Source organism: Rattus rattus, chromosome 4 (genome assembly GCF_011064425.1).
Source record: "Rattus rattus isolate New Zealand chromosome 4, Rrattus_CSIRO_v1, whole genome shotgun sequence".
In the NCBI taxonomy this organism is placed as follows: Eukaryota; Metazoa; Chordata; class Mammalia; order Rodentia; family Muridae; genus Rattus; species Rattus rattus.
Genome location: NC_046157.1, coordinates 174,665,847 through 174,693,242, shown reverse-complemented (window position 1 = coordinate 174,693,242; position 27,396 = coordinate 174,665,847). Strand labels below are relative to the sequence as shown.

Sequence of the window (27,396 nt, the reverse complement as noted above, 5' to 3'; positions counted from 1 at the left end):
GCGTCCTGGACCGGAGAGCAAGACCCTAGGTCACAGAACAGGGCACAGGGTTACCAGTTATGGCTGGCAGAGCTCAGAGCAGTGTCTACTCTATCAAGAGCTAGGCGAGGACAATAACTGATTCGTCCCTCACAATGCCTAGCTCTTCACAGCAAATGCACTTAGGTCAGAAAGACCCCACGGACACTCCAAGTATCAACTTTTAAATCATTAAATGAGGACTTTAAAAACTCGGGATTAAAAATAAAAGTAGAAGATAAAAATCAACTCTACCTTAACTGTAGACTGAGAAAGGAACGGCAACAGCAGCCACAGCAACAAAGGACAAAAGACTAACAACTCAACCACCTCAAAAGCTGGTCTGTTTATCACGAACTAAAACAGAAATAACATCCTCGGGAGACGATACAGCCCTACAAAATGAAGCACTGGGTCCCGCCACCAAAACAAACCCCAAAACTAACCACCGTTGTTTATGTAAGAAATATGCAAAATCATTTGCAGGAAAAATAAAAACAAATCATTTTTCAGGACACGTCAGTCATGGTTTTGAAAAACTTACATTGTTGAAAAGAGGCAGAGACACTGGCACGCTTATATTTAGAGAACCAAGCAATGACCCTTCTGAAAAGCCCTTAAAATAACCACGCCTTTGACGTAGGTAGCGAGCCCATTTCTAGGACAGAGGATGAAGGCAAGGGTTTCAATGGAAAGACTTTGCCTCGCTTTCTCAGGGAGGAACTAAAACCAATACAATGCAAGATGTGAAGAAGACTGTCAGGGGTAAGCTAAGAATCCACCTCAAAATTCCACATTTGTTATGGATCTTTAACAGTACTAAGATAAAAAAGAAAGTTTTGAAACAAACCTTTTAACAGCTTCCTTCTTCGGATTATCTATAATATCCCACCATTTTGCAAGGTAAGAGATCTCAGACCATATAAACTTCCTGCTTGAGTCTTCTTTCAGCTTTAGGACCATGTTATTAAAAATATACTGAGTCTTGTCTCTAAAGTAGTCATTGAAAGTCTTCAACCAACCTAAATCAAGACACAAATACACCACAAAGGTCCGATTGAAATGGCTGATTTCAACTTAGTCACATTCCACCGAATTACCATTGGGCACCCTTAGCTCGTTCATTCAAATAAAGACCACATTTCAAAAGCTAACAATCGTGTTCAATTAGCGAAATTCCCTTTTTAGTTGACAGTAAAACCCCACTGCCACTGAAATGAAATATTCAGACATTGCACAAAAAAATTCAGACAGAAATGAAAGCAATTAACTAAGGCTAAAAAAAAAAAAATCAGTCATTTATATTTAACAATTCAATTACTTATCTCTAGGTAAGGATTTTTATCTAAATAGTACTAACAAGTACTACTCTCCTAATTTGGGATCAGAATTGTTCCCTCTCGTCACACACCTGAACTCCCCAACCGTCCAATAAAACTGAGATAAAGGAAGGCACCTACAAGCTAAGCCGTGACACCGGGAGCAAAGCAATGTCGTGATTACAGCGCTTATATGAATACCGAGGACAGCATTCTGCCAAAAACAGGCTTTTGTTCCCAGAAGATGTCATCGTGCAATTTTCTAGGAGCACAAAGTTCCGCTAACAAAACAACAAAAGTGAACGCGTGGTTCCCCGCCCCCGCCACTAGAGGACTCGGTCCCCTAGTTTATCCAACTACTTCCCAAATAACTTGGAAATTGCCCTAATCGGTGCACCCGAGCAGTACAGAACACTCTTAACAAGACTCACAAGTCCAAGCACAGGTCTACCAGATGGACGACTAGCACGGCCAAGGCTCCAGGGCGCACGGCCACCAACTGCGCAGACTGGTGATGGGCAAAGTGGACCCCATGGGGGAGGATTTGTTCCCAGGTCTAAAACTCAATAGGGAAGAGTGCTGCTACTTCTACTTGAACTACCGTTCAACGGCTAGCAAAATCCGCACGTTCAAGAGGCCTGAAAAGTCCAGAGAGCACTTGTTCGCCTATAACTTTAACTCCCCATCTGTACTGCATTCGCTAGTAAAAAAGAAAAAAAAAAGTTAAAGGTCCCCGGGGAAGCACTGCATATAAGACTCCTGCTTCAACCGTGTGTTCTCAAACTGGCATGTCTGGGACTCTGCTACTTCTCCCAGTTGCTGGCCACACGCAGTACTCAGCTGTGACACTGGAAGGAATATGGGGTCAGATTTTCTTTGTAAGGCTTTCTTAGCCTAGGGCACATTTGAGCTGGCTTGTCATCAAAGCATGTTTTCTGGGTGATCTTAATTTTTCTATGTTAGGTTAAAAAGCCTGTACCTTTGGCATTTGTAAGTTTGGTGTACAAGGAACCCCATCTTGCCTCACCAGGGCACTACCTACCAGTCTGCACCAGGCACTGGACCAGGACTTCTACCTAGATTCCCAGAGAGAAGCAAAGAAATTGCTATCTGCCCTTAAATGAGGATGTCCCTCCCAATACTCTTGAAGATATGGGTACCCGAGACGGAGCGTGGAAGGAGGGCGGAATGCGGAACCTAAGAAGTAAGAGATCAGCTGCTGTTCTTTCCTGTCAACAGCCTGGCGTTGACCGTTCCCATCTGGACAATTATGTGAGAGAAAGGCAACCGTTACAAGGGCATTCTGTGTCAGGCCTTGGAATCCTAGCTCCGCCCGCCCCAGACCGTGATTGTATTGAAAAATAAGGTTTTAAAAGAGTTAATAAAGGTAAAATAGTGTAACGAAAGGGGATCTTAATCTCACAAATACTAGGACCCAGGGATCCAGGCACAGAGAAACCTGCCAGGGCAGAGGAGGAAAAGGGTCACTAAAAGCCAAAAGCCAGGGAGAAAGGAAGAAAACAGAGCCCACCAATGCTGAATCCTTGACTTGCAGACTCTGACCTTGAGTTGCACTGAAGCCACTCAGTCTGTGGGGCTTCGTTACAGGGGCAGGGAGACTAACACAGCTGAGAACTACTAATGGTGCCTCTTTCTACAAGCTAGACATTCCAATATTGATCTATCCAGCCCCCGTCACACTGTTTGATTTAATTTTCTGTATCTACCTACACAGCACAAGATCAAGCAGAATCCACAGATATAAAAGCAAACGCTGTGACCACATGGGTGGGGACAAGGACCACTGAAACTCCTGAAGGGCTCAATTAGAATTATCATCTTTAAAATATCGCCTGTACCTCTTGCGTGAATTCTAGCAAAGGTCAATGCTAATCCTCTGGACAAAATTAAGGAACTCTGGGCAGTGGGAAGCCTACAGAATAAAAATTAAAAGCCTCCCATAATCCAGCATAAAAGGCAAAGTAAGAGGACTGCTTTTATCAGAGACCTTTGTAAAAGTGTAAAACTATGTATTCCACCGGCACACGCTTGCTCCTAACAGAGATCCCTGCATTTCAAAGCCCGTTTATCACAAGAGTTTTCATGGAGAAACTACAATGCCTGATTCATCCACTCCACCTTCAACACTTCATTTGCCCTTCAACAATCAGGCAGAAAATATGTCAAAGATATTTACGTGAGGCAAAATACAAGCTCAGAGACGTCAACTAAAAAGCCTTCCATAAAACTCGTCTATAATTGATACTAATACTGCTACAATATAGCACAATTAATGAATAAAGAACTGAGAGTTTCTTGCAGCTTTCAATATTGAGTAATATAACAGTAAATTAGCTTTTATTGCTCTTACACAATAGACTAATCAAGTATTCCCTTTTACCCTGAATTGGTTCTTTCTTCCTCTACATTACTGTAAAAACTACAATTGCATATTAACGTGAGACCAATCAGGAAGATAATATTTTATGCAAGGCTGCATGGGATGAATTTTTGTGATATAAAATTATATTCCTACCTCTAGATTTAATAACCTGTAGACACTGAGTTGCAAGCCGATTTACTTAAATGGTCAATTCACAGCCCCTCTCTCTCTCTCACCCTTGAATACACTCGGAAATGGAAGCAGGACTAGAGCTTCAGTAAGAACAACTCTCGACTTAGCCTTCCTCACTCAAACGATGCTCTCGCCCCTAAGAGAACTAACAGCTATTTTAAATAAGTTAGAAAGTTAAAATGAGTAAATAATTACAAGCTCTACAAAGACGGCAGGGATCCCAATTCTAATGGCTGAAATCTTGGCTGTGTGTCCGCTCTGTGCGTTTAAGCAACCTAACGCTTATGAACTGGCAAACCACGCGTTGTAGTTTTGTATTTTGATTGCTGGATTCAACGTGGAAGTGTAGAAATCCAATCCTCTTAAGGGACACTTCCTTTCGAACAAAGTACCTTGCCCCAGAACCTAGGCAGAAGGCACCTGGCCAGAAAACAGAACCCCAGGAGTAGGTCCTCAGTATCCCACTGACCGTACCCCTTCCTACAATGGTAGGTACTCAGGGCAAAGAATTTGCCCAATCAGAGGGGGCCCTGCCCCATTAAGTCCCACAGCCTTGGAATCAGAGTCCAACTGCCCCAAGCTGACATTCACATCCTGCTAGGTCCCTCGTTAAAAAACCTGCACTAGGACACTCACCCCTACTGTAGGGCCTTCCGACCTGAGAGTATCCAAGAGGCCACCACCCAACAGTATACAAATATCACTTTATCATCTGCACGCTCAGCTCTTCCTGGCTGGGAACACGCTCAGGTCAGGGAGTAAAGAGAGTCTGGGCTAACTCTTCCCAAATGTGCCACGCCGTTTGTGTGAGAAACTGAGGCCTGAGAAGTCTAAACCCACACTTCCCGCCTCGCCTCATCTCCATCTCTGATCTTTGCCACCAGTTTCTTTATGATTTTAAAGATCTAGAAACAAAGAATGTGGGCCTCCGTGTGTTTTGGCTCTGGTTCCTGAACACTTCAGAGGCAGGGCTGGGCATTCATCATGAATGACACTTCAACCCACACTCAGAATCTGAGAGTTCAGTGGGCATGCGCACGGCAGATGAAGGAAGGGCAGGCCAGAGGACTGGAACGAAAGCACGAGGACTACACAGAAAATTCACCCAACTGGAATGAAACCAAAGGCACAACTGACTACAGTCGACCTGAATGTTCACGGTCTGCCCCCCTAATAACCACTGCCCTACTGGTATCTACTTATATTTTAAAGGTCACTAGTAGGCCAGCCTAAATAGCGCACACCTTTAATCTGAGCACTCGGGAAGCAGAGGCAGGTGGATCTCTGTGAGTTCGAGGTCAACCTGGTCTACAGAGTGAGTTCCAGGACAGTCGGGGCTCCATAAAGAAGCCCTGTCTTAAAGGGGAAAAAAAAGTCTCCAGTGGGCACCATTCATTCCAAAAAGGAACCTCTCTTGAAAGCACTGTTGTCCTGTGAGGGTCACAGCTACTACGATCGCATTTTTAAAGTGACATTAATCCCAATCGAAAGTTAAATAATCACTGACCTTTAGGAATTTATAAAAAGATTCTGAGTGAAAGTAATTATATTCGGGTAACTGGCATACTGGTGATCACATATAAAGCCAGCAAGGAAGACTCTGAATTATTCCCATTGCACTGTTAGTGTTTATAGCTTAAAAGAAAGCTTCGTCATCTTAGTACTGAAGTTTTTCTCTGTCAACAAATGATCAACAGGTTTCTCTCATTACTTGTTAATCTTTCGATATCAGACTGCAATATCCAACCTTATACTTAAGGGACAGCATCTAATCTTAATTGTTATTACCATTACTTGATTATGCCACTGATTAATTTTAATTCCAATGTTTCTATTATAAGTCAGGCCCCTCTGTCCCCCTAATAAACTGGAAGGGCGTTAATTAACATTCCGGTTTGCTCAGTCAAACATGTATTGAGTGTCTAGCAAGGGATGAGTAAGTAATAAAGAGGAGCTAAATGAAAACGGAGTCTACAGAGAATCGCAGAGCAAAACGCCGTGGGAGTAGAGAAACAGCGGAGTCCTAGCAGGATAACAGAAGAGCGTTAGAATCGTATCAGGCAGAGGCAAGAACACACGAGAAACGATAAAACAACTCAGTACGTCAGGGCGTGATGGCCGCCAGTGGGTACCACTGCACTGCAGGCTACATGACTAAAATATGGTAATTCAATAAAAATAGAAGTGGGGTACTAAAAACCTTCCAAACACTGTCTTTTCTTCAAAGAACACAGGAAGAAGGAAGCTAAGGTTTTCTCGAGTCACACGCCCCTGACCACACTGAGACTGGGAAGAATAAACTGAAAGGTAAGGTTGAGGCAGAGAGAGGGGAGACAGCTGCAGTTCTGTTTAGTTCAGCTGAAGAAAACAAGCAGGCCGCAAGGCAAAGGGAAGAGAGCTCTGGGGCTGACTGAAAGCTTTCAGCATGTGAAGAGTGCCAACGGGGCTCAGGCTCCTCTAAAGACTCTGCAAACCTGCAAACCTGCTGAGTCTTCTAAAACTAAATGCTTTGAACGCCAGGTTCCAAAAGCAGATAACCTTCCGTCCTGGGCGCTCCAGCATCATCTAACAGTTTTCTGAGCGTATCGGCTTCGCTCCTGTAACACTGTGTGAGGCACGTTGTGTCCTAATGCATCTGAGAAGCCCGCATTGGAAATCTCACCCCGCACCACAGAACTGATCTGCATTCTCCCTAAGAATAGCTGAGATCCAGCTCGTCTTGCAGCTGTGCAATGGCCAGCCGGGCTCCTCACACACTGCCTGCCTCAAGTCAGCAGGATGCCTGCATACCTTGATATCTGATATCAAACACTGTGAGGTCAGGCTCCGAAGCAAGCTATACATCTATGCTAAGCTGATTCCTCTTCCCTGGTAAGGGGACTTTAGAACATCTACTACTCCTAGCCAGAGAAGTCCTCCCCCACACAGTCGCTTACAATTATGGGTGGAAGGGTTTCATATGGGTGGACGATTCTTCAGTAAATAACTGGGTTGTTCAGACTTAAGGTCATACAAGCTGTGCAAAGTCTCGCGGTTTCTCGATGTCACTTTAAAAGCTGGAAAATATTGCGTCTACATCACTTCTAAGCATAAGGACAACGTAGCAATAAGGAAGGCCACTCACCACCACCTCTACCCCGTGTATTAAAGACAGGACATCCATTTCAATATTAATAAATCGAAGTTAAAAGAATAGAAAAGAGCATGTTGATGTGTGCACTTCTCCAAGACAGTTAATAAAATTATTTCTGTGTTTAATAAAACCAGCATAGATGACGTTAGCCATGACAGTACCTAATTCCCTCATAGATGCTCTCCCTGTGGCTTCAGTTATGTTACCCATGAGTGGTAGTTTTATATTAAAGAGCAAACCTCAAGTCGAGGTTCAGAAGCCAGGGTCACGGACCGAGTCCACTCTGCCACGGGCAGATCTCTTACCCTCTCTCCTGCCATTTTTCTATGAAACAAGGTCTCAGACACCACAGTGCCACTGAGTGGAGTAATGACTGTAATATACGTAAAGTGACAGCGTGGCGGGAACCCTGGGGCATGAGCCTAAGTGTCAGTACTAAGCTGTACGACCAGGGCATCACCGGGTTCTCACACATTCAGACTAGGGGAACAGGGACGCTGAAACGAGAGAAGTCAGCAGGCGGACAGTGACTGCCACATGTCCCAAGAGCAGCTGACCTGTGTGTTCCTCAAGAGTGAAGTCCACGGATGGCCCAGATCACCCAAGCTTTCCTCCTCTGCAAGGGAAACCTCAATACTCATGCTTGGCTGTCTCTTTAAAGACAGAATCCCAAAAGCTATGCTACTTAATTCTCGAAGGCTATCACTCAGATGAAATTCAAGAAGCCAACTTAAGTCTGAATTTCAAATAAACGGCAACTGAGCATTTAATATAAATATGACCAAATTAAATTTAAAATACACAAACTCAAAAGAGCTGTCCACTGTTTGCTAGAAAGTCGAGCCTGACTGGGTGTCCCGAATGTTTATTTGCCGACTTAATCAAGATATACTCAATAACTTGGCTAATCTCTATAAAATACGATACAGAGCCTATTTGGATTAAATAAATATCTTAAGAAACAGGATGGCCAATAGCAAGAACGTGGATTTTAGAGCCCGACAGCCCTCAACTTTGAGTCACCAGCCTCTGAGACTCACTGACTGACGGCCAACAGAGTACTACACCACTGAACATGGCTTAATTGGTTACTTTTCCCTTCCTTGGTGCAAGACAGAAAAGAACCCTACCTCTCCGTTCTTCCTCATGCTAGGTGGGCTGAGGAACTGATGGTTATCAAAACCAAAGAACACAGTTTGGCCTCCACTAGCCAAACAGAGTTCAGCTTCCTCCCCAACCCGACACCACCATCTCCCTACGGCTGTGCACCTGACCGCCTCCCTCCTCCGCTTTGATCTGCAGAGACCACGGCTGGCCGAACACACTCAAACTCCAACAGGGTAACAGCGGACCAGAACTGTTTGAAAACTCACACTGCGAAGTCATGTGCTCATTCTGTGAACCTAGACAGCACATGCATACACAAATCTATTTCTAATTATTATTACTATTACTAAATACGAAAATAATGTATTTCTTAGTTTTAAGAATGGGTAAAATTCCATCACTCGTTAAGTCAAATTCATTTCCTAAAGAGCTATAAATGCGCTTTATATGAAAGAAAATTATTATCCAGCTTTACCTGAGGCACTAGCTCTCCCTACTGTTTAGAGCCACCACGAGGGGGTTGCTCTCATGTTGGTTTTATAAACTGCTTCGTTGACAATATGCTGTTCAACCTCCCGTTTCGGCACTCCTTATCTTTCCTCTACACACTGTGATTTTTTGAAGGAAAATCAACTAAATATTTTGGCAGGTTAACTAGTGGGAAGTGAAGAATTAAGATCGTAGATACAGAGGTGCTGTAATTGTGTTCTAATCAGCTTATTAAATATAACACGAACATGTATCCCTCCACTCGTATTTAATTTCATGGTCTGTGATTCAAAACTTTTCAAATCCATAACAGCACAAAGTTATCGGCATTTACCTAACAAGTTCTTTTCTACCTTTGTTTCAGTTCATGTAAACAATTTCGATATTGTATGACACACATCCTTGTGGCCTAGAAGAAGGTTCAATTAGGAAATTTACTAAAATTCTATGTTTTGTTTTGTTTTATTAATTTACCTTACCTACTAATACTGACTCAGCCTAAAAGAAGAACAATCTGCACATACATGTGTGTATTAAGTATATATATATATATATATATATATATATATATACCATAAATTCTTTGTTAGGGGACAAATACAGGACTGTTTTTAAAAAATCTTATTCCAAATATTTCCATTCCCGACAGACATAAATCCACTGATAAACTACTGAGGCAGAGCTTGTTTTAAATTGTTGCTGCAGAAAATGCAAACAGCTCTGTATAAATCTCATTTAGAAAGTAAATTACCTAATTGCACATTCATTTGGGAGTATTCTACAAAGATTTCCCATTACAGTCATATTTTGACTTAGAATACACATGCGCATATTTTTCTGTTTTCTCCCTATTAAGACGGTGATTTTCTTTTTTTTTTCATGACTGAACGTTTCCATTTTTTCACAGGATAATTTAGGTTATCAATATTCTACTTTCGTTAAGAAATAGTGAAAATTACTCAAAAAGTCAGCGGGTTCTTTTCTGTGCCACTTTACTTCATAGCAAAAATTGCCTTAGGTTATCGGGTCGGTTTCTGACCACTATTTTTAACTTAAGTGGAGAAAACTCTAAGGGTAAGGGTCATTAACATCTCCTACTAAGACAAAAGATTCCACTCTGGTTGCTAGGATACCAATAGACAGATTCATTTATTGCAGTCAGACACAGTTATTAAGGATGTCCTCTAACAAAACAACACACTACAGCAGGAACCATAAAGCAAACAAACAAACAGGGATCTAAGAAATTCCTGTCCAAAGACCTTAACACTGCTGCTGCTGTAAAAAGGGCAAAGCACATTTTAATAGAACGCTTATCACAGGAGTAGGGATCGGGAGACACCAGGAAAGATGGGAGTTAATGGGAAACACGAGGCAGGCGACAAGCCCAGGGTTTGACACTAACCTAGAGAGTCAGTTATTACTGCGGGGACTTGTGAGCGGGAGGGAATGATGGGTGCTGGGTGTCAGCTATGAGTCTAGCTGTTCCGCAAAGGGCAGTCTGTGAGACGAAGCCCCAGCCCCTTAATGATCTTCACCTCGGTGAGTGGGCTCAGTGAAAACACTGCATATCTCTACATGCACACACGCAAGGGTGGGTGAGGGTGTGACCCTAGAGTAAAGGACCGCACAGACAGGTCAGAGAAGACCTGACGCACTGACAAGTTTTCACGTGGCAAGTTTAAGGCTAATCGGAAACAACAAGCCACTACCCAAAGACTGTACATGGACTGACCTGGGGCTCCAACCGCATAGGTAGCAATGAATAGCCTAGTAAGAGCACCAGTGGAAGGGGAAGCCCTTGGTCCTGCCAAGACTGACCCCCCAGTGAACGGGATTGTTGGGGGGAGGGCGGTAATGGGGGGAGGATGGGGAGGGGAACACCCATAAAGAAGGGGAGAGGGAGGGGCTAGGGGGATGTTGGCCTGGAAACCAACAAAGGAAATAACAATTGAAATGTAAATAAGAAATACCCAATTTAATAAAGATGGAGGAAAAATAAATAAATAAAATGTAAATTTGAAAAAAAAGAGGGACACCTGTTCTTTGCCACTCAGGTTTGCTCTCTAGAGAGAAGTCCGGGTTACCTTGATCTGAGGGGTTTCTGTACCCTCCCTGCCTGTGTCCCCTTGACGAGATGGTGACACTTTTGCAGTGAATAGTTCCTTCAGTCTTTCCTAAGCACTTATGTTTGCAACCCAGTCAGCACCCTGCCTGGCAAACCCTGCTTTTTGCTATTACAGTTGAGTGCAAGAATAAGAGGAAAAGGATCCCAGGGAAGGGGAATGCACAGGGAAAGACTTCAGAGAAACCAAGAGGCTCGGTGCATCGTGTTCAGACCGGAAGAGGGAAGTTGCATTTAGATGACAGGAAGTTGTCATAGAAAAGAGCACATAGAGTAGCACACGAGGAAGGAGTGTGAGTAGCGGAGCCGTGCACACAGGTCTGAGTGAAACAGAAATCCTGGCAAGTAACTGTGCCTGGAGAGAACTGGGTGCTCGAGAAAGGTAAGAACACAAACTTAGTGTCAGCCTTCAGAAAAAAAACCAAGTGTTTAGGAACGCATCCTCAAGAGATGCTGCACTAAATCCACTGGGCGTACTAAACGCACGCTGTGCTGTGTGTTCACGCCTATGAGCAGGCACGTCAAATCGCGTGCCCCACTGAAATTACAGCAATCACCCCTTGCCTTGGGGTGGGAGGAAAGGACCGACCTCGACAAGTAAAAGCCTTCCTGTGAAATAACAGTAATTGCAAAGAGAGCAGCCATTTCCCTGTCATGTCTGGTTCCTTTACATTCCATCCTGGAAGATACCATCGTCCTAATCCTACTGGATTAAAAACCTCCTCCACCGCGGGATTAAGTAACTTGCCTAAACTCGCCTCACTCTCCTGTCTGACAGGCAGAGGGATGCCAAGGCTCTCACTACCCCTCTGTGTTAAAGACTCAAGTTTCCCACTGAGTGCCCTGTCTTTCTGAAGTGGCATTTACAGGTGTGGTTTAATGATTCTTTCGTGTACCTTTTTTTAAAATTTTTTACAATATTTTACTTCACAGGTATGACTGCTTTGCCCACATGTCCGAGTGCATACCTTGCTCCTGGCTGAGGTCAGGAGAGGTTGCGGTTATCTCCTAGGACTGGAATTATGGGTGACTGTGAACCACCCTGTGGGTTTTGGGAATTGAACTTGGGTCCTCTAAGAGTGGTACATGCCCTAACTTATAACTATCTCTCCAGCTTCCCATGAAAGACTTCACCAGAAATTATCAATCAGTTCCCCAAAACGCATGGTCAGCATTGTTTCCTGCCCTATACATCCTAGCCTGTGACGGCACCAACAGGTAAACTGAGGACACAACATATATCAGGGTGAAGTCAGAGAGACGAGAGCTCTCCCAGACTTGCACCACAGTGTGGGTGCTGGATGAGCTAGCCGGAGCTAGCCGGAGCTAGTCGGAGCTAGCCGGAGCTGGCCGGAGCTGGCCGGAGCTAGAAGGAAGTGAGGCTTTTACCTGGGTCATTATGGGAGTGAGGCACCACAAACACTTGCAGGGGCTCACGGTCCCACTCATCAGCTTCGTACTTAATGTCAAACCCTTGCTTCCAAACTCCACCATCTGGATTATCAAAAGGAATCAGATCGTAAACATCCAACATCTAAAAACACGAAAAAAAAAAAGTTAAGCTTTAACCACTGTTAATGTATACTAAATGCTGGACAATACTTCCTCGAAGATATTCTTTGTTGTTTTTTTTTTTTTTTTTTTTTTTTTTTTTTTTTGTCATTATATAATGAAATTTTTAAAAGAAAACTGCAAAAAATCAATTCAAACTTTTCAGGCTGAAGGCATCTGGTCATCATTCAAAGGCTTGGAAGGCTGTTTGTGCCACATAACTACCGGATAAATGAGTCCTCCCCGTCTGCTTTGGGTAAATTTGATTTTGTTCATTTGTCAGAATTCCTTCGTCTCTTTGCTTTAAGAGCCAGTGTGATTTAATATGAAAACAGAGACAGTTAGGCATCCAAAATGGCGGTGCTCAGGAGACGACAGGCAGAGATGAGGGTGGTGAATCATATCACTAACGAATTAAGAGGACAAGGAGACCAAACAAATCATGGCAAAGGACAACACTGGAGCCAGAGCCCAGACACTCGCAGAATAAAGCGGACACAGAAGCAAACCTGCAAACAAACCGAAGGCCAGAGACGACCAGCAGCTGGCTGTCGGTTACCTGCACATCCCGGTGCTGGCTCCCGCTCTGTGAGGCAAACAAGCAGTCTTTGGGGTCAGCCTGTAGGGCCAACTGTGCAGAGTGGAGGTGCGCAGAGCCTTGGCTGGCGTTGCCTGCTGGACCTCGTGGGCCATCCTCCACAGATTCACTCAGGTTGATGACCGAGTCTCTGATATTCGAGATGATCTCGTTGTTCTCCGCCAGCAAACGCTCCAAATGGTCGATCTTTTCTTGCAATATTGAAAGCTGGCCCTGGAAGGAAAAGAAGAGGCGCCTATGAGAACCGTATCTGCGGCTCTGCCAAGGCACACAGAGGACGGGCGCTCACCCTCGTCTGCCCACTTCCGTGTGTACAAACACACGACATAGGTGTGGGCAGCTAGGACTGAAGTGCCACCTTACAGCGTAAGACCTCCCTGTAACCACCGACTTTATCTAATCTTAGTTTTAAGGTGTAAGAGAACGACCAAAGGTATTTACGGGTTGTTCCCCAGTCCCCACAGATCCAGGCCTCTGGAATCACTAGTGCAGACACGTGGTATATTCAAGAGCGAAATTTTAAATTTAAGCAAAATAGACTGGGATTAATTTGCGGGGTCAAAAGCCATAGAAACCGAACGAGGATATCCCACCTGAGTGTGTTCACACACACGGCACAATCGAAAGGGAAGTCAGCCTATCAGCCCCTAACTGCCACACACATAACCACAGCCTAAGGAGCCGCTCTGTGTGCTTTTACTATGCAGTGTGACATCCGGGTGCTTTCGTTTTCAATTGATCCCCACGTTACCGGTTCCTGCCGATAACGGCAGGCAGAACCATCTCTCATTTGCTCAGCTGGATGCTCAGTTCCGAGTATAGGAAAGATATTCATGCATTTGTCATGTTTCCGAATAAGAGCTCTGACCTGACGCCTAGGGTTGGGCAGATTGCCATACACTGGGAAGACAAAAATACCTAAGATATATATTGTCACGCATGTGTGTGTGTGTGTGTGTGTGTGTGTGTGTGTGTGCATATATATCTTTGAATATACAAGATAACATAAGCAACACACACATACACACGTATACATATACACACACATACTTAAAATAATAAATCTTTTAAAGTATAACAAGGAACCAGAGCAATGGCTTTGTGGGTAAAAGCACTGTCTGCTCTTCTGGAAAACCTGGGTTTGATTCCCAGCACCCACATGGTGTCTCACAACCATCTATACTCCAGTGCCGGGGGTCTGGTTCACTGTTAAAGTGAGTGGAGATTTTAATTATACTCGTAAAGTTGGGTGGGTTTCACAAGGGAAGTGGACAAAGTGCAAAGAGGACACAGTACAGCCAGGAAGGCCTGGGTCTCAACGCAAGACTGACTCCCGATCACACAAAGAAGCTCGAGAGATCATGTGGGCTCCCGATCACCAGAGCCCTTTAGGGATGAGCAGCCGGGAGCCTGCAGCCTGCAGCCCGGAACTACAGGTGTGGCCCAACATTTTTATTTAAACTCACTCAAACGTGAGGAGATTTCCTGGGTGGCTGTTTTCATAGAGTGTGCAATTCTCGAGTGTAAACGTGTAGACTGCGATGCCACGGCCCTGCCAGTACAATGCAAAAAGGCTGCCCCTGCCGCCATACCCGTGAAGGCCGTATCCATGCTGGTTACGACAGCCGGCAGTTCTCTGCTATGCAAAGACCGAAACTCTCTTCTGTTATAGCTCCCTGTCCAACCCAAAAGAATAAAACTGCTGAAGAGTCAAACCCAAGGCCTCTCTGTCTAGACTTCCATGATTGCACGGAGCAATGGGGAGATTTCCTCACACGTTACCACAGCAGAACAGCCTGCAGCTTCTCACAATTGTTCTGATTCATCCTGCTGAGGAGAGTTCCAGAATCGAAACCAAAACTCCCTCCAAGGGGGTCATCTTACCACGGAGGCCACAGTCAAGCAAGTCTCCATTCTGTGCAGAATTAGACCTTCAGATCTGCCCCACACATCTCCCTAAAACGAAGGTTTAGTGTGCCCTCAGAGCTTCTAAAGACACTATGCGAGGGTGCCAGACTGTAATACATCTTTCTAGAGCTATCTGTGCTTGGAGGGGGTTCCCTCTGGGCCCACATCCATCACCAAGCTGCCTACCGTAGGCAACACTCAGTGAGGAGGAAAAGGACCACTCTAGGAAAAGCTGCCTTGCTCCCACAACCTCCGTGTCAGAGAAATACTCAGTATAAACATTATACCATCATGAAGAGGGAGCCAACAGACATTAACAGCAACTTTCACTCTCACGGTGGCTCTAAAGATACAATTAATGACCAGTGCCCAGGATTCTATATTAACTTAAGTACAGGTAGAAGAGTGTGGCCTGGGGCTCTGTCAGCATTAATGCTCTAATGAAAACCATTTTTAAATTATATTACGCACTGGAATAAGGTCTCCCCCCAAACATCCCAACACCTTACCGCAGACCTCATAGGCAAACTCCAGCCACGTGGCTGGGAGGAGTGGTGGGACCTGAAGGGATGTGCACCATGGTGTGCACTAAAGGAACAGAAATGGTAGCTAATGTTTCAATTACGCTGACAGGTCAAAGAATGCCGAGAGTAATATTGAAAGAGACAATTTTCTATAGGGCAAGAAAAACCACTGGTGAGAAAATCACGTTACCCTTTGATTTGCTAATCAGTTCTATAGGGAGGCATCTTCGGCTGCGGAGGGGAGGAAGAAGGTCGTATTTGATTTTCTCTGCTAGTGGTGAAAGAGAAAAGCTGAGGGAAAGGCTCTCACATATCAGAGACATTGGGCAGAGCTAATTTAGTCTACAACAAGGTAGACCAGGATCAGTGCCCACTCCACTCTAGGAAGGAGATCAATCACTGCCCACAGCCGACTCGGAACACATTACATAATGATCTGCCCCGGGGAGGACACGGGCTGCCGGCGACTAGAGTTACTGTGGCCACTCAGGCACGGCTGATTGTGCATCCTCTTCCTTCAGGCCTCGCCTGCAAGATGGCTGTCTTTCCCTCTGCCGCTCAGAGGCCTCACATGCAGAGGCCAGGGCCCTTCAAACGTCCAAGCCCATCTCTATCATTGGCTCTGAGGTCTCGCTCCTGCCGAAGTCCTCCTGATGCTGCAGTGTCAAGCACGCCTTCCCTGTGGTACGGCTGTTCTTCCACACCGACCTCCGTGAAGCAGCCAGTCCTGAATGCCTATGGCATCATGCTGCCTGACTTGTTTTACGTTAATTTATTATTATGTGTGTGGGGTTTTTGACTGTGTACGCCTCTGCCCCACATGTGTGTAACTCCTGGGAGGATTATCAGGTGAGGGCATCCGGTTCCCTGGAACTGGAACGGCTGAGTGGCCATGTGGATGCTCAGGTGGGGAAGGAACCGAGGAGGAGCGGTCTCTCCAGTCCCACTATCTGCATTGTTAACAGTCAGCCACACCCCTATGCCTCCCTTAACTACGAGAAGGCGGACCAGGATGTCTTGTAACTGGACTACCAAGGGATCCTGAAAAGGGGCAAAGTACAACCATCTTCTTAGCTTGATTATCTTCTGTTGATCAGTGCTGGGCCCCTCCCTTCTTCTGTCAAAGGGGAAAATCCTAGCATGTCGTCCTGAGTAGCATCCCAGGGCTACTTCTGTGTCTAGGAGGCATTTTTAAGGAACTTTGGGCCAGTGGGCTGGGTGGGGAAGATCCGCTGTCACGTGGAGCTTATCACCAAGGGTACGACGAGATAAAAATGTACAGGGCGAACTCTCGCTTTGTCATCTGGGTAACAACAGGTCCTTCAAGCGTTTTACCTCCAGGACTCTATGCAAAGATTCCAAGCTCGGCCTGAGTGTAACACCAGGAGCTTCCTAGGGGCTGGGTCTGAGCGCTCGGAGGGAGCCAGACAGTGTGTCCGTGGCTCTGTCATCTGCTGACAGCCCACTTCTTGGTCACATGGGGATCTCCAAAGCTGTACTCTGCGCTCCTCTTGTCTTTACAGCCCCGGCTCACGCACAGGCCCATTGCGGTCCGTTTTTGTCCATCTCACTAAAAGCTGCCCACATGAATTCCCCCCCCCCATGCACATACGTCCGGCCTGCTGCAAAGCATGCTGGGACCTCATCATCTCCAGGAACACACCACAGAGCATCCTCACCCTGGAACCTGCAGGGACTGATTTGATTTGCGGTACCATGTGCCCTTGGCTTTCTTCCTGTGGCCTACTTTCGCTGGCTCCTTCTCTCTCTGACCTCTGAATGTCAGCCTGCAGGTTAGCCCGTTACGTCTCTACACTGCATGATCTCATCCACTCAGAGACTTAAATGCCACGCTGTTCTCCTGTCTCTGGTAATTACATACTCTGTGAAAACCTCCGAAAAGCGGGTCCAGATATTCAAGCACCTGCCGATTGCTCTATTTGACGTAGACCCTACCTGCTGAGGGAGGACGCCCTCCCCAAATCTGCGGCGTCCTCACCTCCAGAAAGCAGCTCTGGTTTCCCCAGTCAGCTCCTTCAAAAAGTTTGTGTCCTGATTCTTCTTCTGTCCTCGTGATGCCTCCACACGCAGTTCCTTCCTATCTCCAACATACTTGTTGAATCAATAAACCTCTCTCCCCGCACCCTCCGAACAGCCTGACTACAAGGCACCAGTAATTTTCCGAATCAACTGCCTCCCCGCATGCATGTTTAGTCATCCTCGCCTCACTCCAATAGAGAGCCTGCTGTAATAACGACCACTAGCTTCTTACTGCATTTGGAGCATTCTTCATCACAGTCGAAGCACAGAGCGACCCCTCTGTTAACGCAGGGATGCACGCAGCGCTCTTCCCCAGCTCAGCTCTGCCCTAATTGCAGCCCAGCTCCAAGCCAGCTCCTTCTTGCCGATCCTCTGTACCATTTTCCCCCTTGTACAGTGCTTCAAGTCTCTCCCTAAAAGACACCTTCAATGCCTCCTCAGCTATTCCATCTGAAACAGCCTTCTTTTCTCAATGTCACTTCCATTTTCTCCACAGCATTACCACAATTACCCAGTGCACTACTCGTGCATGGCCATCCCTCTTTCCCCACTAAGTGGGCAGCTGTTTTGCTCCCCGTGCCTGACGTCTGGCGCAATGCCTGACTCTCAGGAGCATCTCAATTACACATTACGAGAGAAAGCCAAGGGATGCTCGAACGGCTGCTGCCCGCCACGTTCTAGGGCATGAAAATATTTGGCATATGATCCACAACCCACCCACCCTCCCATTCCCCAAACTATAGAACACTCATGAACCTTTTATGGAAAAAAATTAATCTTCGTTGTATCAAAACATAAATTATAAAGTGAGAGAGTAGAAATGGACTGGGAAGATAGCTCAACAGTTAAGAATACATGCTGCTCTTCCAGAGGTCCAGGGGTTCAATTCCCAGCACTGTCATCAGACAACTCAAAACTGTCTATAATTCCAGCTCCAGGGGGAATTCAATATCTCTGGCCTCTATGGTAGCTGCATTCACGTGCACACACAGACAGACACATACCAACAGACAGACACACAGACACAGAGAGACACACAGACACAGACAGAAAGACACACACACATACACAGACACACAGACAGGCACACACAGAGACATACACACACAAACAAACATACAGACATATACAGAGAGATACACAAACACACACACAACACAGACAGACACACACAGCAGACACACACACACACACACAGACAACACACAGACAGACACAGACAGATACAGACACACAGACAGAAAAACACACACAACACAGATAGACATACACAGCAAACACAGACACACACAGACACACACACACACACACACACACACACACACACTTAAACATAATAAACTATCTGTAAAGGAATGGAAAGCCCCATTACTACTAGAGTGGTCTCTATGGTCCAGTGGAAAGTGAGTGTGACCTAGGGTGGGCCACAGGTTGACAATCATGACCTCTGAGCAGGACAGTGTATGTGACTCCCTTCTAAGGGCAAAGAATCTGCGTCTGTCCAGGTCAGCCACAAGCCTCCGAGAAGCTGGTTTTCACATGCTATGGAGAATGCAAAAGAAGGCTAAGGGGAAACTCGAAACAATCCTTTGTCCCATCCGCTAATTAGAACAATTTTAGAAAAAAAATGATTGTCCGGCGTGTATAACCACAGAGGGAGAGAAAGCTTTGCCTTAATGTGTGTGCTTGCGCTGAACCTCTCGATCAATCCCACCCTTACGTTTTACACCTTTCTTTTCCACTCTAATGACGTGGGAATCCGAGAATCACTCCACTCCATCAAGACCTTCTGATGGGGCTGAAGAGGCAGCCCAGCACTAAAGAGCTCCCAGTGCTGCTCCAGGGGACCAGAGTTCCATTCCTGACACCCACATCCTGAAACTCCGGAGGATCAGATGCCCAGTTCGTGCCTCCTCCATGAGTCTGGGACTGAATGTGTCCATAATGTAACATCAAATAATGGTTAATCATTGTCTAAACACGGCCTTATCAGGTAAAGTCCCTTTAGCAAAAACAGTGAGGCAAGCTGGCCATGGTCCAGATCACGTGTTGCAATGTTAGCACTTGCTATCTGTGTGACCTTGAGGACGGAACATCGTGAGGGAGCAGATGCTAACTCCCATTGCTTGAAACAATTCTGTGAGGACTTGAAACACAGGAGCCACCAACCACTTGAGGAGGCGTTGACGATAACCACTCTGTGGTTTTAAAACATCACTTGAAGGATACACTAGACGCCTGCAAAAGCAGTATTCGTCCTGACTAGAGAAGGCCAGGGTGAAGTGACATGTAAACTCCGACATCAGCAGGCAGTGGCAGTGAAACGCAGACCCATTACATAACTTCCCTGTGCCTTACTTTGCCCATCTATAAAATAGGGGCAGTGAATAATACCTGAACCGAGAGAGCTGAAGATCACTTAATACATACAGATAAATTCAAATCGTGCTTACTCAAAGATGCCTATGCCCCAATTCCAGGAGCTAAAATATGGCACGTAGATGGCGAGCTTTGCTGAGGAAACTCGGGATCTTGAGATGGTGAGGTTACCCTAGAATGTCCAGAGAGGGCTCTTAAAGGCACAAGGATCTCAAAGATTAAAGAGAGCAGACCAAGGGCAAAGCCGGACAAGGGAGCCTGAGGACAGAAGAGGGTGAAATGATGCACCCATCCTGACCCCAGGATGCTGCGTGGCTCTGAGACCTCTGAACTCCCTCCCAGCTCTGACTGCTTCGCAACTCTAAGCTCCAAAACAAGCAGATCCCATTCTTTCTTTGTGCCCGTTACAGTTACAATAGCACACTACTGCACCAGGGAAAGGGCTGGCTCTACCTGAGTAAAGCTGAGAGAGCACTCTAACTGGTGGCCTGTTAGAGACCATCCAGGAGAACTGGAGAGACTCAAGCTCCTTGCAACAAAGGAGGATGAGCAGCCCCCCACATTGCAGCAGCCCGTCCGCAGGGCACAGTTGGGTCAGACATCTACACACCTTTCTGCATACAGGAAATGAGTAACCAGTGAATGCTCAGGAGCCTGGAGAGATAGATCAGCAATGAAGAGAGAGCTCACTGCTCTTACAGAGGACCTGGAGTCAGTTCCCAGCACCCAGTGACTATGAACTGCCTATAATTCCAGTTCCCCGGGATCAATTGTCCTCCTGTAGCCTCTGCATACATCAGATGCACAAAATCTTACTGGGGCACACATAACATACACATAAAATAATTTAAAATGTCTTTAATGTGTTTCTAAGAAAAGAAACATCAGAGTATCATATCCATCTTAAACACTGTTTCAAAGTTGGAGAATTTAAAATGTATCCGATCTGTTTCTGAAGGTCCCGAAGGACAGGTACAATTCAGGAGCGACCCTAGCTTGTCCAGCTTGGTCCAGGTCGGTACAAGTAGAGGGGCAGGAAAGAAAGTGACAGGAAGGAGGTCAAACTATGAGAACAATAAAGGTAGAAGGATGCTCCCTTGGTGTTTTACTGGGGCAACTGGAAGCAACGGCGTCACTCAAGAGAAACGGGATGTGAAGGAGAAGAGAATGGACGGGAAACTGATGTTCCTGGGATCTAACAGATATGATGGCTATCAGTGTGGATGCTAGTCTGGAATTGAGGAGAAATCAAGGCTGAACATATACATGTCCAGTATGGACAGGAATTTCGAGCATTGGAAATAAGTGTGGTTTGCCTGGAGAGCACGCACAGGTCCACCTTTTTATATGGGAAATGGCTTACCAGGCAGTTCTCACACATCCTCAGTTAAGGGCCTCTGCATTCAAGCTAAATACATGCTGCAACTTGGTTCAAGAGGGTGCCTTCCCAACCCACCGGTGTCATGGTTACTGAGCAGTACCCAGTCAGTAGTCAGCACTGTTCCACTTATCCGGGAAAATAGTGCTAGTCAGTCAGACGGCAGGCAACTTCACAGGAAGACGTCTGGGTTTCATTACGAGACAAGTTGCGCTTCAAATGTCCACTTCACCCCCAGAGGCCAGGAAGAGAAAGAGTCACCTGGCCTGCGGTCACAGTCAGCAAGTCACAGGCCACTGCTACGAGGGACTGCCTAATGCTTCTTTCCTGGATCTGGTGGGTAACACCCCGGGATCTCTACTCTGAGGCGACTGTCTTTGTGTGGCTGTTCACACCTGAGAAGTAAGTGGCATCACCGTGTGACCATGAAGAGTACTGAATTGTACGGTGTCCTCCCAAAACTCAGGAGCAACACATGCACTGTCCCCATTCATAAGTCCCCCTTCCTAGGTAAGGCAGTAACTGAGGCCCCTCATATACACAGAGAGAACAAGAGTGCCAAGAGGCTGAGGAGGAGGGCCGAGGTTCCCGCCATGCTCTAGCTGGGTGACTGCCCCTGGGCGCCCCCTGGCAGCTGCTGGTGTCACCAGGCAGGATCCTGTCCCTAACCAGGGAGAACGGCATGTCCCTTCCCACTGCTTCACTCCGAAACGGGGGCTGGGCCTCCAACGCTGGCACCTTCTGCAGCCACACTCAGAACACCGCTCCCACCTCCACGCTATCTGAAAGGGCCCAGATGTATGTTCAGATGAAAACCATATGGCCTCACGTGCACACACCCGGAGAGCTGCGTGGAGCGGCCCCCTCCTCACTGAAGTGACAATTTAGGCACCTGGTTATCATAGGAAGCGACATTTTGCAGAACAGACTATGTTCCAAAAACAATTACTAGAGGAGGAGTGTGTAAACAGGGCAGATATCTGTATTATAAAACATTTTAATAAAATGCAGTTTTACTACTTACAAGTCCACTTAACAACTATACGTAGTCAGCATTGTGCAAATTATCTATCACCTAGTAGGTCTTTAATTCAGCACTTTCAAAAGTTCAATAGATAAATCTCCCCATCCTCCCTGCCCACCCCCAAAAATGATTAAGAATCACACGACTGGTGTTTCTCACATGAGTTACTTTTAACGTACTTGCATTCTTTTAAATATGTTATTCTTATTGTAGTTACTTATTGGGAGTGGGGGGGCATGCACCTACCACAGTACTCGTGTAGAAATCAGAAGACAACCTTCAGAAGTTGGTTCTCAGCCTCCATCGTGTAGGACCCTGGGATCAAACTCAGTCTTTCAGGCTTGGGAGCAAGCATCTTTCCCTGCTAAGCCAGCCCTGATATATTCCTATGCTTGCCCTTAGCCTTCTGAGGCCATCTATTAAGATGATCCAAGAACTTACAAGCAAGCTCACAAAGGACACTTGAGGTAGCAACAGATCACAAAGAAGCCTGCTCTGCTGGTAGCTATCGCCCATCAAGGATGGCTGGTCTATTCTGGTTCCTGACTCCTGTCTGTGCCATCTGCTTATCTCTCTAGACACAAGGTAACTGTGAATATATATTTATACCCAACTCACTTTGCAAAGATGAAGGCCTATACTGTATCTTAGAATCTGCTGGCAAACGGTCTGTCAACATAGCGACTTTGAGAAAACAAAGTTTCGATGTAAAAAGAGAGCAAATGTCTGCAATGGGGAAAGCCAATCAGACTGAACAGTCTTCGCCTTAATAAAACAAATGGGACTGACATGCCCGACATCATTCCTCACTCAGGAATGGGTGGGGAGAGTCTTTAAAAATGGCATTGGATTAAGTAGATTATCAGTCTCCCCAGCGATGTTATTTACAGGACTCGTTCCCCAGATAGGCTCCTTCTAGTTGTTACTAAAAGAAACCATGTATTTAGGCAAGATTCATCTCTGTTCACAGAAACTCCGAATTGCCTAAACATGGAAGATCCTAAAGTGTTACAGCGTTTCTCCTAAGTACTTCTGTATAAACAATGAGCTGACCAACGGCCACAGGCAAAGTAAGGCAGTGAGCAACACCAAGGTACAGCAGAGCTGTGAACACCACGGTGAGCTGGAGAGTCGCTCCGTGGCTGAGAACACATACTGCTCACGCAGAGGGCCCAGGGCAGCCCCAGCACGCATGTCAGGAGCTCGCAACCACGTGGAATTCCAGCTCCAGGGCGTCTAATGCTCTCTTCTTCACTCTGTAGGTATCTGAACTCAAACATGTACACGCGCGCACACACACACATGCACGCACACACATATATATTTCATTAAAAATAAGATGACTCGTTTTTTGAAAAGAATAACAAGTGTTTAAGAACACATCAGCTGTAAACGGCACATGAAGGATGAACTTGTTGGCTCTCACATCTTATGTTTTCAATATTGCTGGTTAGATCTTCTTACCCTAAGAGTTCCAAGAAATATTTTGCATCCCAAGTCCCAAGCTCTGGCCCCTCCAAGTTTTCAGAGATGGTCTTGGGCCAAAGACAATTTTCAGTTCTTCCCACGTGTGGGCCAGCCAGAGAAGAAGGACTCTTGGTCAGGAACAGGCCACTCGGAGGGTGTTTTCAGCAAGATGACTGAACCTCTAATCCAGCCTTGAGCTGGGAGCCATCTAGCTGGAGTAACTGCCTTTTGACTCTTCATCTCCCTCAACCATACACACGAAATAATCCAGGTTCCATCTTACAAACTAGAAAAGGTCCCTTCGGGTGCGGTAAAAATGAGAAGGGTCCTTTGGGTCCATGTCTTATGGAAATGCCTGTCTGACATTGCTTCCTCTGGGTAATGTGTTTTCGTTGGTACGTTCCTCCATGCGCTGGTTTCCGACACACTGAGCGCAGCTGCTTTTGTTATTAACATCTGCTGCAGGACAGTCGTCATGTAAAAAGTTCAGATTTTGGCTAGAAGCAATGTACTTGGCCCAGGGCTCTCCTCTCCAGGCACAGCCTCGGAGTGAGCTCATCCCTCCTCCGCTCCGATGAGCTCCCAGCTGACTGCACCTCCCTTTGTCTCTTAGCTCTTAGCTTGGCTATTTCCACCAACGTCCACTCCGTCATAAATAAAACTCGACTTGGCTTCATGGGCTAGCTTGTGTTTCAGGCTATTTGTCTGCAAACAGTATAACCCCCCCCCCCACCCCCAGTATCCCAAAGGGGAAAAGTCGAGGGGAAACATGGGACTCGAACCACCCATGCACCATCCACCAGAAAGTCCTGGCGGCATTCTCCTCACAAAACGTCTGCACACTTTTTCTCCTTTTTGACTGCAGCCAATTCAATCCTGGAACAAAGATTTACTGCCTTATGTCTGTTCATTACCTCACACAGATTCTCAGCTGCCTCCCTGTTTCTGGGTCTTCCTACACACTGCTACCAGAATAATCGAGATTGAATATTCTCCTCGCTCCCTTCCAGGGCTAAAATTTTCTACGAGATGAATTCTCTAATGCTGCCTCTCGCATGCAGCTTCCTGGTACACGGAGTGACTCTGAGAAAATTGCCACCGCCTGACTCCCAACTGTAGCCTGACTCCAGGCGACTCGAAATTTCATCCCAAACTGCTCTTTTTTTAATTCGTGGGGGGTTTTTTTTGTTTGTTTGTTGTTGTTTTTGTTTTTGTTTTTGTTGGCTTTTTGGTTTTGAGACTGGGTCTCTCTATGCAGCCCTCACTGTCATGGTTTAGACCAGGCTGCCCTTGAACTCCAGGAGATCTGCCTGCCTCTGCCTCTGCCTCTGCCTCTGCCTCTGCCTCTGCCTCTGCCTCTGCCTCTGCCTCTGCCTCTGCCTCTGCCTCTGCCATGCTGGGATTAAAGGCGTGTGCCACCACACCTGACTCCAAACTACCTCTTAAAACACCAAAGGACTTCTCTAGATCCAGTCGGTCTCCTCACCTCTTCTCAGATGCCCAAGTTCAGGGCCGCATGGCTGGAGAAGTACTGGACTTGAGTCAAGGATTCTACTGCTGCCAGGACTAATTCCACACACTCAACTTCACCCCTTCTTTCCGACTCCATCGAACTTGGCCATCGTCAGAAGGCAGCTGAGCTTCTGAGGTCCCCTTAAGTCTAGGTCTTGAGAAATAAGAACATAGACAGCTGCATGCAAGTCCCATCTACGGTCTAGGGACGCACATGGAACCCAGGATAGGCAGAGCATGATCGAAGGCCAACATCTGTGGACATCTACATCACGTCGCAAGGTCAAAAGGTTGGATACCTAGAGTACACTTTTTTCTTCACTCCTGTGTCCCCAGGGTCTCCAACAGTCTGTAGGGCACATAATCTGTACCCTGTATGTTTCCTTACGCTGCCGAGGTCTTGCATTCATTGAACACCTACCACGTGCCCAATATCACTCTAATCTCATTAACTCCTAATGCAAAAGTGAAGGCATTCGGCTATCTGTCTCACATACAATAATTATATTCCTCAAAACAACTTAAGAAGCACTCTCTTTTCATTTTTATTTACTTATGGGGGGCTTATGGGGAGGCAGGTATGAAGCACTTTCTAAGAGAGAAGCACAACTAGGATGTCCACTGAGATCTCTGTAAGTTCTACTGTCCTTCTGAGTTTGAAAACCTAGGCTTGTGAGGGTGCATCAGAAAAGCCACTGAGCATGTCCAGGTATGTGTTGGCAATGACTAGGCACACTTCCAAGGTCTAATTTATATCTTCTACTGCTCATAGCTAAAAAAAAAAAAAAAAAAGACTAAATGAACTAACCTAGGGACCCAACCTCCCCTCAAATTCTACAGCTACTTTTTCCGCATGACTTATCTAAGATGCAGATGATTGTTTAAAAAACATGTTTTACTGTGAAACATGTTTTACAGCAAACTGTAAACGCCCCACCCCCAAGCCACTGACTCCAAGGAGGGACTAGCCTTAGGCTTCCATCCTTGAGTGTTTCAGTCACAGGTCCCTCTCCTCCAGAGAAAAGGCCTCCATAAGGCCCCACCCATGAATTCCACATTAGTGGCACAAAAGAACTCCACTCCGAGTTTTACCCCATCTATGATGGCATGTCAACTGGTGTTGCCATTAGTTCAAGTCTTCAACGAGCCATATTGTTGAGATTTTACGTGTGTCACTTCCTGTCATATGTGAAAGATACATTCTCTCAGTACACATCCTGCACTGCCCCCCGAGCCTCAGGTACGGGGCATTTGTAAGTACAGCAGCCCTCTGCTCAGCTGTTCTCTGAATGTGGGCCAGCCGTGGCTTTCTGTAACAGGCTCTATCTGCCACAAAAAGAAGCTTGCTTGAGCGGTGAGAGCTACAGGTGTCTGTGGATATAAGCCTCACATACAAGCTACACTGAACAGACCCAGCAGATTGCATTTACACACACACACACACACACACACACACTCACACCCCTGTGCAAGCCGATAATAATTAAAGAAAAAGACACTATGATTTTAAAAGCAAGTTGGGGGTATGGAAAGGGTTGAAGGGAGACAATGTAATTATATCTTAATTTTTAAAACTATCTTTAAAAAGAACATAAACTCTCATTTTAATGTTTATGCAAGCATTCATTCAATCCCAAACGAAATGTATTTAAGTCAAGGAAAAAGCAAACGAATCAGTCAATCAATCAGTAAAAGAACCCAGAGGGAACGCAGCCAAGGATGCAGGGGCCCAAGTGCCCGCACTGACGGAAAGGGGCTTCTCCTGGAAAAGGAGACAAAACAGAGCTGGAAGGAACGAGGCACAGACAGTAACTGTGGACAATAAACTGAACGAGCAACACTTCCATCATTTGATCCCACTGAACCCTGAAGTACGGACGCATGCAGAGCTGCAAAACTACTTTTAACAAAACATGACTTCCATTCCCTGTCAGTCATCTAAAGGGAAAATAAATTAGAAAGAGACATAGGAAACAAAGAGCTACCCAAGGAAGTCACAGGCCACACGTGAAAGGATGTGGAAATAGCACGGTTCTAACAGCTGGAGTCTAAGACACAAGAATCCACTTGCCCAGATGCCAAGGGGAGAGTATTTAAAATGCAGCACCGCCCTGCTTTCCCGACGAGGGGAACAGCCCTATGCTATCAACATTTGCAACGTTCGTTACGTTCAAACACTTTGACGTATTTTGATTGGTAAACAAAAATCATACACATTTACCAGGCACAACATGGTGCTTTGAAATGCC

The 27,396-nt window shown here is 46.0% G+C and overlaps 1 protein-coding gene across 1 annotated transcript in view; it reads right to left on the bottom strand.

Annotated features, from left to right (window-relative positions):
• Man2a1 (mannosidase alpha class 2A member 1) overlaps positions 1–27,396 on the bottom strand; it is a 163,574-nt gene that overhangs the window by 127,176 nt on the left and 9,002 nt on the right. Inside the window, exons 2-4 of the mRNA XM_032901717.1 lie at positions 12,877–13,128; positions 12,156–12,300; positions 869–1,040 (exon numbers count right to left, since the gene is read on the bottom strand). Of these exons, the coding sequence (XP_032757608.1) occupies positions 869–1,040; positions 12,156–12,300; positions 12,877–13,128 (569 nt within the window). The remainder of the gene's footprint in view (positions 1–868; positions 1,041–12,155; positions 12,301–12,876; positions 13,129–27,396) is intronic.